This window comes from Aythya marila (assembly GCF_965140915.1).
Source record: "Aythya marila genome assembly, chromosome: Z".
NCBI classification, from domain to species: domain Eukaryota; kingdom Metazoa; phylum Chordata; class Aves; order Anseriformes; family Anatidae; genus Aythya; species Aythya marila.
Genome location: NC_139080.1, coordinates 2,715,900 through 2,734,182, shown reverse-complemented (window position 1 = coordinate 2,734,182; position 18,283 = coordinate 2,715,900). Strand labels below are relative to the sequence as shown.

The following is an 18,283-nucleotide window of genomic DNA, read 5'->3' as shown; positions in this document are numbered from 1 at the left end:
CTTCTGCTTTCTCAGAACCTCTATTAGTCTGTATAAGAAGTTGTGCTAATTACCACACGAGTGGTTTGAATAGTTCACACAGCATCAGCCTCAGTGTGTGGTCACCTTGACCAACAGCACAGAAACAGAACCATCCTAATCGCAGCAGGATTATCAAAAGCGGAGTGCATGCAGATTTCTGCAGAGTTTCATCAATTTCATTCGAGCCACTTTCAGTTTTGAGAACAGCTTGTACATTTTCAGTTGTTTCAGGTTTCAATGATGAAAACATATGCTAGAGTTAAGTATTGTATCAACCTCGATGGACATTTCCAGCAGGACCAGAAACTTGTGAAACCACAAGGGAAACTTCTGTTGATGGAATAATGCAACAGTTGCAGAAAGAGGCATCTCCAACACTTGTCAGTATGCTGAGTTAAACAGTATCAAAAATTAAATCTAAAGCTAGTTAAAAAAACAAAAAACCACATAACAACAAAACCCAAAGCCCTCTCACTCATGTCAGAACTGCATCTCAGCAACTTAGCACCCAAACTTCTTGCTGACAAGGAAGGAAAAAAAAATGTTTGCAAGTCAGTCTTTTATTGTTTATCCCTGCTGATGTACAGATTTTAAGACATTCATTAAAGCAAGTCTCAAGCAGCAGTTTTATTAACTTACTAAATCCAAGAACAAAAACCTCCAGAAATCATTACAGTACTCAGCTGACATTTGTTCTTTCTTGGGAGCCCAGAATACTGCTGTCAAAGTGAAAATATATCAATAGTCCAAAAGCCACCTTTGAAACTCAATTCTGAATAGCACTGTTTGCAACCATGATACCATCTCACCCGTTATTTTTAAACTAACAAATGGCTTTGGTGTTAAACCTTGTGCAATAGGCAGCACCACTTGAAGAGTTCTCTAGTTCCCTTCTTACTCATAAGGTAGCCAAGAAAAGTAAAATTTTAGTGAGCCCTTTTTCAGCTGGCCCAAGGATAGATGACAACAATACAGCACATCTGAGCAAGAACTGCTCATTGTAGGATACAGACTATACGAAGTTTAACTGAGCTTCACATTCAGTTTCAAGGAATTATTTACTATTTCACAAAAAAGCCATGCAACTTGAAGGAGTTACTCAAATACAGGCAGCAAGTAGACCAGGAAAACAATGATAAATTAACATCTTGTTTGTACCTTTGAATACTGTTATCAGAGGAATACTTGTTTAAACATCTTCAAGTAGCAATATTTACTGCCCAGTACCCTTGCCGGAAAGCTCTAGGAATTTGCAAGAGCTCTGCAAGTTAGGTACATAGTTTGTATAAATCTATGTCCTCTGTAACATGAAGAAAAAAAAACTCCCAATTAAGCATTTTGTCTTTGCTGTGGCTTTGACTTGACTATATACATAAAGCTGTCTCAGAGAAATGTATCCTAATAGGTTCCAATCCTAGGCTACTGACACACAAGAAGGTAAGAAACTCTAATACATATTTCACTTTTTAACCAACAATAGAAAGCAGAAGGGAAACCCAGACAATCTGGGGACTGCTCCAAGGAAGAAAATACAAGTAGAATGCAGCATTAGAAACAAAAGGTGAACAGAAAAGAAAGGGAAGAGAAGGATTTAAGTAGTCTGTGATTCAGAACACACGTATGGTTTTTCCAGAAAGTTATGTCAACTCTAGAGGAGAATGCTAAAACCATTATCAGATAACAGCCATAATATATTTGATAGGTGGCAGTCATTACTGATACTGGTCAAACAGCACCACGATTAATATAAAGTTTAAAACTCCCTGGGACCAATGTGCTAAAGATACAGAAATTAAGGTCATGAACACACGCAGTTTCTCTCCCTTACAAACTATGATGTATGTCAAGGGGCAAAGCACCCAGAATATTCCTGTGTCACCAGATCCTCCAGCAATTTCATAGAAAGACAAACATCTGTAGAGTGATTTGATATTTATGGAGCACACTTCATGAGCTTACACATGCACTTTTAGTGGGAGTTCTGTACAACATGAATCTAGAACACACTGCATTATATTTACAAACATAACCCTTGCCTGTCGCACAGCAGTTGCTATGAATTAAGTTGAAAATGTCAAAGGGGTAGAACGCAAGCCGTTCACCTAAATATATACAGATTTAAGGAGCAGAAGAAAAGTTCTAGAAATACTTCAGGTTAAATGCAAAGCACTTCCATTAATAAACAAGTCTTCAGACAAACTGCTTCCCAAGATAAATACTTTCCCTTCAGAAGGGAGAATGGATGCAGCTTGTACAACTTAAACAAAACTAGCAAATAGAACTGAAAATAATAAATAGATGACTGAAGTGTTGACCAAGGAAAAAGTAGTCTTTTTTTTTTTCCGAAGCAGAAGCATAGTTTCAAATAAGCCCCTCCAATTAGTATTATCACATAAAAGCATAAGGCAGTGTTATGAACAAAGAGCTATGCTAGGCACCACCAGAATACATACAAACTGGAATCTAGGTAGTAACAAACACAATGTAAAGTTATTATTAAAAACTGTGACTTGACAGAGCTTGTGGTTCAGTTCTAAGAATCAAAGCAAACGGTATATAAAAACAAAAGAGGTTTTAAAGAATTTTTAACAACCCAAAAGCGTGCAACTCATTCTTTTATTCATTTGTCCACATGACAGCCTAAACATCTGTTTGGTTTCTTAAGTGGTTGTAAGAGTTTCAAACACAACAGCACTTACCTTGGTATTGTCACACATTTTGTATTGCAATTCTGAGTGGTAATTGCCTTCTCAAGCTCATCCAGCTGTCCTGTTTTCTTTAGCTTCTTGACCAAGCTTTTCACTGCTTTTTCACACCACTTTTCCTCCTGACCATTCTGCTCACCACCACCAGCCCCTCCAGAGCCACCGGCAGACTTTTTCCACCCCAGAAGTCTCTTCACAACTGGTGGAGTGAATGGCAATATGGATGACATGACTTTCACCAGACAGAACACTCGGCACGCAATAAATTAGTGATTCCCGTCTGATCCCTAGAAACATAAACCAAAACAGACACATTAGCACTGAGGTTTCACATGAGACACAAACCTTGCTTAGGACCTCTCCCCACCAAATGCCATAGGATTTGGCATCTGAAAACAAGTCAGGTAACAGTTCAGGACTTCTTCACATCAATGAAATTGCAGGACAAAATTTCTACAATCACTTCAGCAGTTAGCTCAGTTTGCTACAGACACCTAATTTTTCCTCAAGTTCTTCCTGGCCAAAGTCTACTCACTTCAGAAGTTACAGAAAGTTAACTTACTTGAATCTAGCTTTGCACCTAGTCTGAGCTGGTTTTAGTAATTTGTGACAGTTTTCCACAAATGACCGACAAATTGCATACCCGGATTTGCATGTGCTGCCCATCTCCAAATTAACTTAACAAGCAAAATTGTGTCTAGAGTGCCATTTAATCATTATGAGTTGACAGAAGTCTTTCAGCAGCCAGCCATTTGGCAAGCCTTTTTTGATCATTTGTTGTGATTTAAATAACTACCAATTTTTGTGCCACTAGGGACACAGATTTGAAATTCACTCTGACGTTCGGTGATGAGATTATTCTCCTGTTCCAGGCATGAGAATTCCAGAAAGTCACCTTACTTCCAAACCTCAGCACCCTTAGCTACATGAGTTACTTCAGTCAGATGGAAAATACCTTGCTCTAGCTAAGCACTAACACTACCTTCAGGCTACATGGTCAGAGCTTTCAAGGCAGCTTATGTGCATCCCCATCCTGAGCTGGCATGCTCCTTGCTTCTATCCAAAATATACAACCTCACCTAACTGAAGTTTCCCATCTGCAAAACAGCGTGGTTCATTTGGGATACTTCATGCTACATTATTTCTGGGTAATTTATGCTTTATCATGTCTTCACAGTTCCAACGAGAACCAACAAGTCACCAGAAGCTAGAAAATATTCCACGGATAGCTTTAAATCTTAACTTTTTGACTTTCACAAAACAGAGCATTCAGTAGGAAGAACATTTCGGTTTCAACTAAATTATACCTCAGTGAAGCAGCGTTTGAGATCACCTGAAAATATGACCAAAGCAAGAATTGTAGTTGTTCAGGCTCAAGGAGACAGGTTCTGATTAACAGGGACTTGAGATTATCAACAGCCACTATTTGGAAGTGATTCAAATAACCTGTCCTAAATCAAAGCATTCGTTTTCATACAAGACTGTAACACGCAAAGAACTTCTGTTCTTACAAAAGTGTTAAATTATTAGGGAATTGTGGCCGATACATTGGACTACAAAAACATTACATTGTAGCCTTGGCTATAGGGAACAAGAGAAATAAACCCAGCATCCAACATTTTCAGATTAAACACAGAACAGGACACTCAAACTCCACTATGCAAAGCATGACCTGGGACAGCAGTTACTCTGAATTTCGTCACTGAAAGAGACTTCAGCTTCTAAGCAGGGCCAACACTGGATGCTTCAGAGGCACACGGAATTCAGGGAGCAAACCAAAGGAGGACAGCCTGTTTTGCTGCAAAACCCACATTTTCAGGCACTGGCATTTGATGGATTAATATCTGAACACTACATTCAATGCTGACAGATGCAGGCAACGGATACCAATATCACTGCTTATCCACATGCCAATTCTTCTCATTTATGGAGCTCACTGACATACAAGATAGGCATTTCCTGTTCTTTTGCTTCAAATTTGACACCTATCAGTGTCCCAGAATACTCCCTTGATTGTCAGCCTCATAAAGCACACACTTCTGAAGGGTCCCATTTACCACCACAGTAAACTGCTTATTCTTCCAGGACCTTTGAGCACTTTCAATGTTTTTACCTGATTTTCAGCTTTACAACACCCCTTGAGGCAAGGTGTCCAGTCTTGCATTATTCTTTCCCTTAAAACGTATCACTGATCTATATATAAATTTCCCATATTCACTTTTTTAAAATGAAGACAACTTGCATTTCTGCTTAAGTGTGCAATGACTGATTTAAGTCTTGCAGCAGGAAAAGTTTAGAAAGCCTACACATTTCAGATTGTCTTTACATCTGAATTCACATTTTTCTGCCATGCTCTGAGGCAAAAATCCCCCTTTAACCATTTTTAAAGTCTATCAGTTCAAACTCAACTAACCAGAACTTTCCAGACACTTTACTTAGTTTTAGCCAGCTCTCAGATAGATGTTTACCGTTTCTGTAAATGCTTGATGCTTCCAAAAAGCACAGGTTTATCTGCTACCCCATGGCTGTTTGTCCATGAAAGTTTTTTTTGTTTGTTTTTGGTAATGGGATATCTTTTATTACATCAATTCTCACACCTTAGCAGCTAATTGTAAAAAACATACACCACAGCTGCAGACTAAGATTCTGGGAGATTTTAACTTCTTTCTTCTAACTACAGCCACACCATATGAAGGATGTGCCAGGAGCATCAGTAAGAATTTCAGCAAGTTATTCCAGTTACAGCCCCGTATCTTTCAAAGGCCAAGCAGATAGAATGTGACCCAAGTAGGGCAGCACTTTGTTCACCTCAATACTTCAGCCCACTGCAATGAATACTTACAGGAGACTATTTCAGCCAGTTTACTTTATGCAAACGTTGCACCCTTCTCCATGCCTAGAAGAGGCACTAGGAAACACATGGCACAATTAGGTTGAAGGTCAGATGAATCTAAATTATGTAAGGAAAAAGCAGCAATAAAGTAATTAAGAAATACCCTACTGGGTTCGAAGAGTGGTACACCTAGCCTACTGCCCATTTGCAGCAGTGGCACAAGGCAAGCACACAAAGCTTGCTGGTTTATGCAGTCTGTTCCTTCTGTAACTTCAGCACCTGAAATTGCTGTAGCAGGAATATTAAATACTACCTTCCTACTTGCTCCCTTTAGCAGCCATTTAGGGACCTGTTGTCCACAAATTCACTTTCTGAACCCGTCTCCACAACCCCTTGTGGCAAACAGCACCAGGATTTAACATCCATTTTTTTAGAAGAAGTATTTGGGGATGTCTTTAATTTAATCTCTTCCAAGTTTCACTGTGCCCCTTGTTCTTCTGCAAGCTTTACTGAAGAACCGTTTGTATTCATCTTGTCCACAAGCTTCGTGATTCTGTACATTTGAATCACGTCCCTCCCACAAACAGAGGACTGTTAGCCTTTTGTGGCAAACAAAGTATCTGAACACTGCTCACATAGTTTGGGAAGCTCCCCTGGACAGATGCCAGGCCTGAAGTTTTCCTTCTCCAGCTAAGTTACAAGCACTTGAAGGCATGGCAGAGGGAGCATCTAAAGACCACAGAAAAGTTACATGAGATCACGGCTAACATCTTTTCAGTCACGTTACACTAAAGCTCTCCACATCAGCATTACAAGAAAAAGCACACAGATTTATACCTCATGAGCAATTTGCAGACAGAAGACAGACAGCACGTGTGTGCTGCTGAACATCTGGCAGCGGCTCAAGAATCTGCCCCTTCCACTGCCTCTGGGCTGCTCTGCAGCCCTACATCTGCACTGAGTTCCCTCTCTGTCCACCGAGGCAGACCCAGACATCAAACTTACACCAATGTGCTCAGCAATCACTGCTACAGCTCTTTTCTGACCAGCAAACCCCATTTCAATTCATCACCTGGAACTTTTGCCTTCAGAGTGACATGGGAATATAAGGAGTTTTGATCTTTGTTCCCAACACATCATTCAATTGCACACTTTCACTGCTGGCACTAGCTTCTTGGTAAAAACCCTCCTCTAGCCTTTTTCCTTGTATGCTTCCTTCACCCACAAAAGATGTCATTTTCTCCAAATGGGCCCAGGAAACACTTGCCAATACCACAAGCAATATTCCCACATTACAAAAATGGCTGCAGATTAAATACAGGCTAAATAAATACATAATAACCCTTCTTCTTGTGACAGAGCCTTTGTGATTTCCTTGTAATCCACAGGCAACCACCTCCAAACACTGAGAACCTATTTAGGGCCTTTGCTTTTTAAACACCTTACGCATGCTTTCCACCACTTGTTCTTTGAGCTGCCTCTCCACTGCTCGTTCTGTTCCACTGATGCCCAACACCATACCCCAAGATCTTGTCTTATACTTGCCCGTGTACTATTTCCACATATCAATGTACTGGGACTCTAGGTAATTACAGGGAGATTTCCAAGACCCCTTTCCGAGTTCAACTGCAGCTGAACTATCAGTACGATGGCAGAAGCGTGACACACAGCAGAAAGCTTTCGTTATTTCATCCTTTTCCACATTCCCTGGATTGTGCCTTAAAACCACAGCTTTGAGTACTCAAGGAGCTTGAAAGAGAGGTACAAGTGTCAGACTGCTGGCACACAAGGAGCACACGCTGTTATACCCAACAGATTAAAACTGGAAAACGTACAGATTGCCTAACTTTGGTGGTATGTTTCATCTCTGCCCCCGTAGTACACTCGGCTTCCTCGCACACACGTTTCTATAGCGGGTCAGTGCAATAGTTGGCAACTTGTAAAGTCACAGTTTGAGTCATGTCTGCTATTATTCCACTCTACTGTGGCTCTCTGGAACAAGGATTAAATATTAAGCCCATGATCCCAGAAATAACTAAGCATAAAAGATGAAGAAAACCTTAAGGGCAGCATGCTTGCAGACTAAAATCTTCAAGGGAAATTTTCCTCAGTGTCTGGAACTTACTATAAACACACTGGTGCTACCAAAAATATCAAGTGATTTCTGGCTAATTTATTCTAAAGCCTTATGCAACACATTTCATATCAATCTGCTTATTCATATTAAACTTGAAATAAAGAAATGGGATCTCTCCTGGTTTTACTAGAAGTATTCTGGCTTAGAAGAATCACATTTTCAAGTGCTCTTCTGGAATGGAGAGGACAGAAGTTAAGCTCCTAAGGAAAGAAGATTGAGGGAAATCCTTTGTAGCATTTGCGAGAGCCTACAAGTTCATTTAGTCATAATTTTAGTCTCATTTTCATTATATTTTAAATGGTTCTTTTTTTTTTTCCCCATTAATCCTAGAATTTGGACGAGGTTCTATACCAACTTTACCAAGTGTACAATGCCTCACAAATCTCAGAGGAAGGAATACCCACCCTTTCCCTTCACATGCCTCCCCGTGCTGTTAGTTCTTTCAGAATAAGCATATAAATTGAGGCAGTCTATTTAAGGCAGCACCAAGACCCTACGTTAGGCTAACCAGTACCAAGAGCTGAAGCTTTAACGTACATAGGTTAGGCAGTACTGCATGTAACCTGTATTAATTAATGCAAGGTCATCAGCAGTGGAAAAACTTTGAGAAACAATAAAGCTAGCGTTTTGTCTTGCACTGAACAGAAGCAAAACAAAATGAATTTATGATCTGCTTCTGGATCCTTGAAGCAGTGTTATTCCAAACAACGAGGCAGCTTATTCTCAGCAGAATTTGAGCAAGTTTTCCCCAATGCTAATGATTTGCAGGAAACCTGAATTCTGTACAGTGTTCAAACTAAAAATCAATGCCACTTTTCCCCATTCAGACAGAACGTATTCTAGTTAAAGAACTTGGTGGAACAGACAGGAGAAGACGCTTCACTGCTGCCAGTACACCCACAACCCCTCCAAAACCTGCCTTTTGAGACTCTGGAGGGCTCATGCCTTCTACTTCTCCCTCAAACACATATTAAAGACACCTGGTTTTGTCATACTGGAGAGGCTTGAGCCTGCTGTGCATACATACGTTTCCGAAGAACAACCACACGTGCAAGTTAGACAACACACCAGCTTCTCTCCCTGTATTCAGGCCGGAGCAGGACAGCTTCAAGTACTTCCTTCCTGGCTGTTGGGCGTTCGGGTTTTTTGCCTCGGTGTGGGCAGAGAGCTGGGGGAAGGGGAACGCAGCCCTGCTGAGCAATGCCCCCAGATCCACCCCCAGCCGAGCTTCACAGCCAATTAGGCCAGCGGTGGGGAGTGGCTCCAGAGCGCTCCCTCCCGAGGGGCTCCAGCTGGCCCGGGCTCCCAGGAGCAAAGCCAAGGTCCGGGTTCAGCTTTGACAAGAGCTGATGAAGTTCAAGGCAGGCTGCTCGTGATCCAGGGGGGCAGCAGCGAAGGGAATTCTCCCTCCGGGACAGCTTCAGAACAAGGATTTTGCAATGTGCAAAATCTACAGCCTCAATTTGCACGTTAATTTTTTAAGTTTCTTACAGTCTAGTATTGCAATGCATCTTGAAACTCTGCAGAACTTTTATCTTTATATAGCTCATTGAGGAGAGAATTACCCAACTACTTTGAACGTTTGAAAGTAGACTTTTTCCTCTCACTCATTTCACAAAGTTTGATTATGAATCAAACAAGAAAACTCTTGTTTCTCATATGCAGGGCTAAAATAAGCACCAACATGATAGAACAGTTTCAGGAGCTAAATTTTTCTTCAATTACTGAGGACTACTGCAAGCTACAGACAAAATAATGAAAAGCTTTATTGCTATTAGAAAATTAGCACATTGGAAGCAAAATGTGCATTCACATAGCACACTAAAACTGCATGCACCTAAACTACTAATAGGACTGATGTATTTTAGCAACTCTCCTAGAGGAATATTACCACAACTGCAGTCAGCCAATTCACTTGTCCCTCCAAAGCAGCAAACTTTTTCCACATCCTTGCTATTTATGAACTCACAGCCTTTCTCCTCAAAACTAAAAGCCCTTGGTAGAGCCACAAAAGCACCAAAGGAGCATTCCCAACCACAACAGTTTAAGCTCCTCTCACCTAATTTGCTTTGATTAAAATTGCCCATGTGCAACAGACAAAGGGCAGTTTCATTATTTCGGAAAGCAAATACTCCTGAGGTAGAGCTGACAGGTAGACCCAGAATTGAATAGCAGGTACCCGCTTCAGCTTCTCGCCATGTAACTTAGCAGGTCCCCCCCTTCATTAAACCATAAATAAGCACATTTAGCAATTAGTTAATGCAAGATGACTTTTCAAAACAGCCTAACGTCAACAAGTGTTCCCCCAGCAGGCCAGGCTCCCCTCTGTGCTCGCTGCGCACAGAAGAGTGTCTTGCACTATGCACTTCTCGCTCCAGCTTAATTAAATCAAGCTCAAGCCCCAGACTACGCTGATCAGAGACCCAGAAGCTGCTCTCTCAGTCTCTTTCTTGGTCTTATTTCACACCATGGCAGTCAAACACACTTAATCACAATAAAAACTCATCTGGAACAACGCCTTACTCTTTGTAAGACAGTCACTCTACTGGAAGTTGAAAGAAACATTTATTAAGACTTTCTGCAGTAGCCAATTTCTTCTAGCCCAGAGAGTATTGAGCACAGGGCTGCTTGTGCTCTCCATTCTGTTACAAAAAACTAATCCCATCGCATGACCTGCAGCAATTCAGTTTAACAAATCAACAATTACAAATATTTTGGCAAAGTAAGCTTAGGTATTGTTTGCCTCTCGGCACAGTTCACAACCAGTTTGTGGCTTTATGATAAAAGTCATTAAATCCAATCTGAAAAGCAGAATTTACAGCTCACTTAGCAAGTCGGGTCCATAAATGGATGCTTTCAATTACAAGGCATTTACATGCACAGTCATTAAGGCAGTGCTGAATACATTTGAAAACTCTAGAATACCTTTAATAATAATTAAAATTCTGCACTCTCTTCTTTATATAAACAAAACTTTCGAATTTTCTTCAGTCTCAAGCAGAGCTTGGATTCATTGTTATCCAGAACCTACTACAAAGCCTGTTCTCTCAGTACTTTTGTGGGAAAGGGATCGGAGTTGGAAACAAGTTTTGTTTTTTAAGTTTGCACTCACTAGCACAGGTTTCTGAGCTCCAATACACTCGATTATATCAACCGGTGCTCAACACTTCTGAAAGATCAAGTGGAACAGGAAGATGGAGGAGCACCCAGGAGAGCCTTTCATTTGGAGATTCCCTGTGCAATTCAAGCTCATTTGATTTTGCTCACGGATCTAGCTTCTAGGTGGAGGAAAAAAAAGAGATCAGTTAAGAGACCAATGTTTGTTTGTTTTTTAACCTCATTTTTGCAATTGTGGTGGTTTTTTATTATCATGATCAAACAGAATCTCAGGAAAGCTGATAAGTTGCTCTCCAAAATTATGCTACCCGTGACCAGACTCCTCCATAAAGAAAACTGAATCCTCTCTCTTGCTCGTTTTACTGTAGCCCAAGCCTGAGCCACACAACGACCAAGCCACCCTATTAAACATCCCAACATCAAACATCCCCATGAAGATAACCCAAAGGACACATTTAAGTGAAGTTTAAGCTGAGAGCCTCCCCCTCCCCCTTTTCCAAGGCATTTACAGTTCGCGTTATCTTTCACCAGGAGAGTGCTAAGCAAACGGCGCAGGGTGGGGAGGAGGGGTCTGCCAGCTCCAACCTCCCCCCCCCTTTAACCAGCCAGCCACTCTCTCCCCCTCCTCCAACTCACACCACCTCGCGAACCCACACGCTTTCAGACCGAGCGTGGCACAAGGATCTCAACCCCTGGCCCCCCGATAACCCACAGCAAGCCCTGAGCAGCGACCCTGCCCTGCCAAAACCACCACTGAGCGCCTCCTGCCTCACCCCCAGCCCCTCACCCCCCACCACCACCACCAGGCACCCTGCAAACACAGCCTGCAGCACCCCGGGGGGCAGCCAAGCGCCCCCCACACCCCCCATTTTCCCCAATTTCCCCCCCATTTTCCCTCGTTTTCCCCAATTTTCCCTCATTTTTCCCTCATTTCCCCCCGCCGCGGCCTGGCTGTGAGGGGCTCACCGCTGGGCCTCGGGGAGGGGGGGGGGGGCAGGGCCCTGCCCGACCCCCTCACACCGCAACAAAGCGGCGGCGGGGCGCGGGGACCCGGACACGGCCTCCTCACGGTCCCCACCGCCCCCTCCGGTCCCCTCCGGGTCCCCCCGGTCCCCTCAGCGTCCCCCGGGTGCCCTCAGCGCCCCCCCGGCCCCTCACGGCCGCCCCGGGCCCGACCTCCTGCTCCCCGGCTGGCTGCGCGGCCGCACTCCTCCCTCAGCGCTGCCCGCCCGCTCCTATTGGTGGGCGCGTCGCCCCGCCCACCCCCGCGGCTGGGAGGGGAGGAGGCCTATTGGTCCGTCGGAATGTCGATCAAGGGAAAGGAGAGAGGGGATTGGGGGGTGCTGGCGAGGCCCCGCCTTCCTCTCCGCACCGCTCTCGCCGGTGATTGGTGGGTGCAGGCGGCGAATCGCAGGGAGGGGGGAGGGAGAGCAGGGAGAGAATGGGGGGCGAGGAGGGGCGGGAGGGCGAGAGGCTCCGCCCCTCCGGCAGGATAACGCCGCTGATTGGTCTCTGTGCTTGTCACTCTTTCCTCGGCGCGTCCGCTAGGGGCGGTTGAGCGGAGAAGCGGCGGCGGCGTTTGGGTGGCCTGCAGGCGCGCATGCGCGCTGGAGCCGTGAGCCGTCCGTTGCATCCGCTCGGTGCTGTAACCTTCCGCGCTGGGCGCGGGTGGGAGCTGAGAAAAAATAGTGCCGGGAGGTACCTGAGGGCCCCCGGCCGGCCCCGTGCGGGGCAGCCCCCGGCCGCCTGCCCTCGAGCTGAGGAGCCGAAGTGATGGTTAAAAGCCCCCCGGGTGAGGGAGGGCGAAAAAACATCCTTTGGAGGGCAGGCGGCATGGTGGCGCCTCAGGAGGCTGAGGCAGGAGGGGGATGGAGCCCTGCGCCCCTCCCACCGGTTTGGTCCTCAAGTGGATGATAAACCATACAAAAAGCACGTCAAATCACACATAAAAGCCATAAACCATAACGGAACCCATAAACCATAACACCACCTCGTCTCAGAGTCACACAATCACCAAATCACCTGGGTTGGAAGGGACCTCCAGCATCACCCCGTCCAAGCTCTGCCCTGACACCAACCAGTCCCTCACTAAACCCTATCTCTAAACTCTACATCTAATCGTCTTTTAAAGACCTCCAGGGTCTGCTGGTGTAAATCTGCAGCAACTTGGTCCCAGCAGTCCCCAAATTGTGAGGCCGAAATATGGCAGCAGTGGCGCCTGGGGGCAGCTCCCCACAGAGCGGTTCTGTCCCCTCCACTAAAACCTTGCCACTTCTCTGTGCCTTTTTTTTTTTTTTTTTTTTTTTTTTTTTTTTTTTTTCACAAGACTCTTCGCAGCTTTAACCAGCTGCGGTAATGATATAACCAAATTCTTGTACCTGAGTGAAAGCACAAGGTCGCCACAAGTAAATGAGAGCCTATTGCCTGAAACTGCATGGCAGGGAACATGTTGGCGGGCAAAACCCATCCCTGCTTTGTCCACTCTGTGGTAATGTCCTACACGTTCCCCTCAGCATCATCAGGAAACCACAAGATTGGAGCTTAATGTGTTTGTTTGGGGTTTCTTTGTGTGACAAGGTCCGTTCGTGCTTGGAGATGTTGGAGATCATGGGGTTGGAGATGGTGGAATTGGAGGTGTTGGAGATGATGGAGTCTGTTGGAGATGCTGTGTTTTTCACCTCCACGCCTTGATACTTTTCCTTCTTTACCCCCATATATCACATCCTCAGGCTGCTTCTCTGACACCTGAGGTCCCAGCTCACCAACGTAACCTCTTGCTTTCTAGAGCCGTGCTCCTCTTCCAAACTGAAGCACTCAGTGATGTAGGTGTTATGATTCAGTGTCTTGGGCACGTAGCCCATCTCCATAGGTTTGGTATTCTCAGGAGCCGGGTGAGGCACCTCTCCCATCATTTAGCCCTCCTGACAGAATGATGGATGCGGACTTGCAGAAATCTCCCTCTTGCCTTGTCTGTCCTTGGGTTTTCCCATCTTGAACCAGATGCATAGCTTACTCAGTTACTTTTTTTTTTTTTTAGTTCTGTCAATTAGAGATTCAAGCCAGTCATGAAAGAGACACAAAAGCAGATACACAGCGCAGACAATGCAGAGCTGCTAAAAGATTACCATCATGTTTGTGAAAGATAAGGAGGTGTTTCAGGCATGTTATACCTGGAAACAGATACAGGCTATTCAGCCAGCACAGCACTTGCTTTGTGGAGGGTTCGCTGTGTTCAGAGAGAATTTGCTGTATGAGCAGCAAGTTAATTAAGCTCAGTGTTTCTGCAGATTTGTGTCAGCCTTTCCCTTCACCTCTCCACTGCAATAAATCCAGACCCCCGCATTCTTACCTCTCCTAGGCTGGCTTCTGCTATACCCTCACCTCCCATCTATGTCCCCAACATACTTTTATTGGTTTGCTGTCTGGGCATGGAGCAGCACACGATATGGCTGGTTCAGGGCTATGTGTGCTGGTTGGCCCCCTGCCTGCCACTTCTCCACTGCCAAGGAAGCCAAACAGTGCTGATAAGGGCTGAGCTCTCTCTGCCTTTCTCCAAGGTGGAGAGATAACAAGGCTTTTCTAACGCAGCCACAGTTTATCATGAAACTTCACTGACATTGTGTCTTCAGGAGCCCTGGTTCTCTGTCCAATTTGGTTGAAATAGGCCAAATGATGGAAAAACTTAAACTGGGGGACTTCTGACCAAAATAAATAAATAAAATAGAAAATAATTAAATAAATAAGTAAGTAAATAAATAAATAAAGCATGGCATTTGCATAAACCTAATTTCTTTAGGAAAGAAACTTGCAAGCAGGCAGAGAAATAAAGCAAATAGAAGAAGACGGCCACAGGGCTGCAAATCGCAGAGCCCAGAAGTTACCTGAGAAGCGTGGTTGCCGTGGAGAAGCCAGGCAAGATGTGCATCTGTAACTTAAACACGGCTCTACAAAGTGCTCCCAGACACATACCTGCAACTGCAGAAATAGTACCTCATTTGGGAAAAGCAAAGAAACAGCAAAACACAGTCCCTGATGCCAAAGCTGGATATTGCTAAATTTACTAATAAATCAGCAAGCCGTGTAGCTCAGCATATTTTGGACATTAACAGTTAGGTACAGATTGCTAACAATACCATTTGGATTTAAACCTGCAGTGGAAGAGCATCAGCATCTCCAGGAAGGGTAGCTAATGCGTCTCACAGGGATCAACGTCCTCACAAATGATGTTCTTGTGCAGAGGCACAGAAACAGCGCAGTGGTATTTCACAGTCACCGTTTCACCTGTCTATTAGAAAGAACAAGGGAAATAATCTAAGATCTAAAGAAAACATGATGAAACGTAAACTGGCTGCACTATGCTGCAGAGACTACATGTTGACTTCCCAAAGGCTGTGACCAAATCCCCTAAAAGGTGAAAGAAATAAAATACCAATATCAGATAAGTTCAAAGACACGCAGGATTTCTAAATGACCAGACACTATTAGATATTACTATGCGAAGGAAGATGAATGTGAAGTGCAATGCCAGAAAGGCAGGGCTTGGAGACAGAGCAGATAGCAGATAGTTTCCGTGTTGAGGTCATTATTACCAGAACATCAAAACAATCTGTTAAACTGTAAAAAGAGAGACAGACAGAGAGAGAAAGAAAAGAGAGAAAGAGAAAACAAAAAAAGAAAGAGAGAGAGAGAGAGAAAGAGAGAGAGAGAAAGAAAGAGAGAAAGAGAGAGAGAAAGAAAGAGAGAAAGAGAGAAAGAGAAAAACAGAGAGAACAAAAGAATGAAAGAACAAAAGAAAGAATGAAAGAATGAATGAAAGAACGAAAGAGCAAAAGAACGAAAGAATAAAAGAAAGAATGAAGGAAAGAATGAAAGAAAATGAAAGAATGAAATAACGAAAGAAAGGAAGGAAGGAAGAAAAAGAAAGCTTTAAGTTGAGTTTGGATACAAAAAAAATCAGCCAGGGAATAATATATGATGAAAATGACCAGAAAATGATCATCATTCCATGGAGAAACATGGCTAAGTGCTCCCAGATTTCTTAAACTCATTCAACTGAAGCTCCAGCACATACTTCAATAAGTGCTTTGTCTCTTACATCAGTGGCTGCACTGCTGGTTGCCTGCTTACTGTAAATGCCATTTGAGCAAATTATTTTCACTCTAAACTTTTGTGAAGGTAGCTCTTTTCTTCCACAAGTCTGCATAAGATTATGAAAGAGAGAATGGCATGCAGAGAAGCTGGATCTGGAAACTGTGAAAGGGACCGATTCCCTTTCATGTTGCATTACTTCTTGGCCAAATGACATGAAAGCAGCCTTTCCATGTCGTTGTAGGACTGCCTGCCACAGGGGCTAACATCGGAAGACTTGCAAAAACTTCCCCCATGGAGATAATAGAAAGAAACAACTCTGCTAGGATTGAGATTGCATCTCCCTCAGCTTCAGAGAGTTCATGTGGGCCTAAACCAATTGCCCTTATATCACATGAAGTTTGCAAGCACTTCTTGTGACAGCATGAGAAAGGTTAAAGAGGAAACTACATTTTGCTTTTCCCTTCCAATAATAAGGAGCATATCAGTTGATTTTAAAGATGACTAACTGCTATCATTGTTCTGCCCAAACGGTCCTCGCTTTAAAGAGATGAAACAAGATTCTTAATGTCATAAATGAAAAGGGAGCTATTGCGAGAGGCATAAAAATGTCAAAAAATGAACAAAAACTTCTTCTCAGTCACATTGGCATGTAGTAGAGTAAATACGTGCAGAGGGACAGTGCTCCTTCTTTCAAAAATGCTGAGACTGAAGGCTGGGAACAATAGCAAAATGCATAAAAAAGCATTTCATTTTTCTTCTTTTTATCTTTTCAGTAATGAAATTTCTCTGAAATGTTGAAACTCTTATCTGTTCACTACCTCTTCTCAAATGCAGAAGTATGTTTAAAATTACGTAAATCACTGCAGCTTCAGACTGTTCTGTTAGAGAGCAAAGCAATGCAAAACAAACAAAAAGGGGCAGTTCCACTGGGCAAAGAACTTGATGGCCTTGATGAAAGCATGCTGTGTCTGTCCTATACCCTTGTCAAAGTAGACTTGAGAAATAATTGATATAAAATAATATGCTAAAAGCAGAGACGTATACTTCTGACCCAGCAGAGTACCAACTGGTTGGTGTTCCTGTTGTAAAGCACATCTGTCAGATGAAAGTTAGACAGTAATCCTTAGACGTGACATCTCCTGGAAGAAATTCATAACACAACAAGAAGATTTATGCGTTTATTCACATTCTTTATTTACATGGTGTAATTCTCTTGAGTAAATGATTTATCTTTACTTATCCATATACCCTAATGCCTAGTGCCTATTTGCACATAAACTCAGTTGCCCTGAGTAACCACAAGCACAGGGGGTGAGCAGAGACAACTTTGGCACAGTCAGACACTTGAATTTTTAATTCTTTTGAGTTACTGGCACCAGTCCAGGCTATGTTCCTCTACTCTGTGCTGAAATGGATCGGGAGCTGTGATACAGTGGGGGCAGTAAGGTCCTGTTGCAAGAAAATCCCAAAGGCCCGGATCCATAGGGGGAGCTCAGTAGCTCAGATGCAATCGTCGATATTGCACATACCTGAGTATCATTCCTGTCTCCTGGCTTCAAAGGTTCAGTTTTACAACTAACCGTAGGTGTGGTCCACCACTGCCAGGGAACGGTAACTTCTTACGCTGCTTGAACTCAAAACACATTTTAATTATGTTTGGATGACAGCTGAGGTTGCAGTACAGCAGGTTGCGAAGCCTCTGAGATGGTTGGGCAGGAACTCCCTCGGGTCCAGCAGCACACAGCTGCTTCCTCCTGAGATAAGGCCGAGGCTGGCGAGGTTCCTCCTGCCTTCTGGTGCAAACTGGTGCAAACTGGAGTACTGGGGCCAGTCCTCTTTAATATCTTCATCGATGATCTGGACGAGGGGATCGAGTGCACCCTCAGTAAGTTCGCAGATGACACCAAGTTAGGTGCGTGTGTCGATCTGCTTGAGGGTAGGAAAGCTCTGCAGGAGGGTCTGGATAGGCTGCACCGATGGGCTGAGGCCAACTGCATGAAGTTCAACAAGGCCAAGTGCCGGGTCCTGCACCTGGGGCGCAATAACCCCAAGCAGAGCTACAGGCTGAGAGATGAGTGGTTGGAGAGCTGCCAGGCAGAGAAGGACCTGGGAGTGATGGTGGATAGTCGGCTGAATATGAGCCAGCAGTGTGCTCAGGTGGCCAAGAAGGCCAACAGCATCCTGGCTTGTATCAGGAACAGTGTGGCCAGCAGGGCTAGGGAGGTGATCGTCCCCCTGTACTCAGCTCTGGTGAGGCCGCACCTCGAGTACTGTGTTCAGTTTTGGGCCCCTCGCTACAAGAAGGACATCGAGGTGCTTGAGCGGGTGCAGAGAGAGGGATTTGGAGAACAAATCTCACGAGGAGCGGCTGAGGGAGCT

At 44.0% G+C, this 18,283-nt stretch overlaps 1 protein-coding gene across 4 annotated transcripts in view; it reads right to left on the bottom strand.

Moving 5' to 3' along the window:
* The window catches only part of SMAD2 (SMAD family member 2), a 50,042-nt gene extending 38,013 nt beyond the window's left edge, over positions 1-12,029 (bottom strand). For 2 of the 4 annotated variants that reach the window (XM_082783315.1, XM_082783312.1), the window contains exons 1-2: positions 11,990-12,029; positions 2,721-3,013 (exon numbers count right to left, since the gene is read on the bottom strand). In XM_082783315.1, the coding sequence (XP_082639441.1) occupies positions 2,721-2,956 (236 nt within the window). In that variant the 5' untranslated portion in view covers positions 2,957-3,013; positions 11,990-12,029. Of the gene's footprint in view, positions 1-2,720; positions 3,014-8,723; positions 8,806-10,808; positions 11,035-11,989 lie in introns of those variants that run through there. The other 2 variants (XM_082783313.1, XM_082783314.1) reach the window with 2 other exon arrangements.
* Between the last annotated feature and the right edge of the window lie 6,254 nt (positions 12,030-18,283).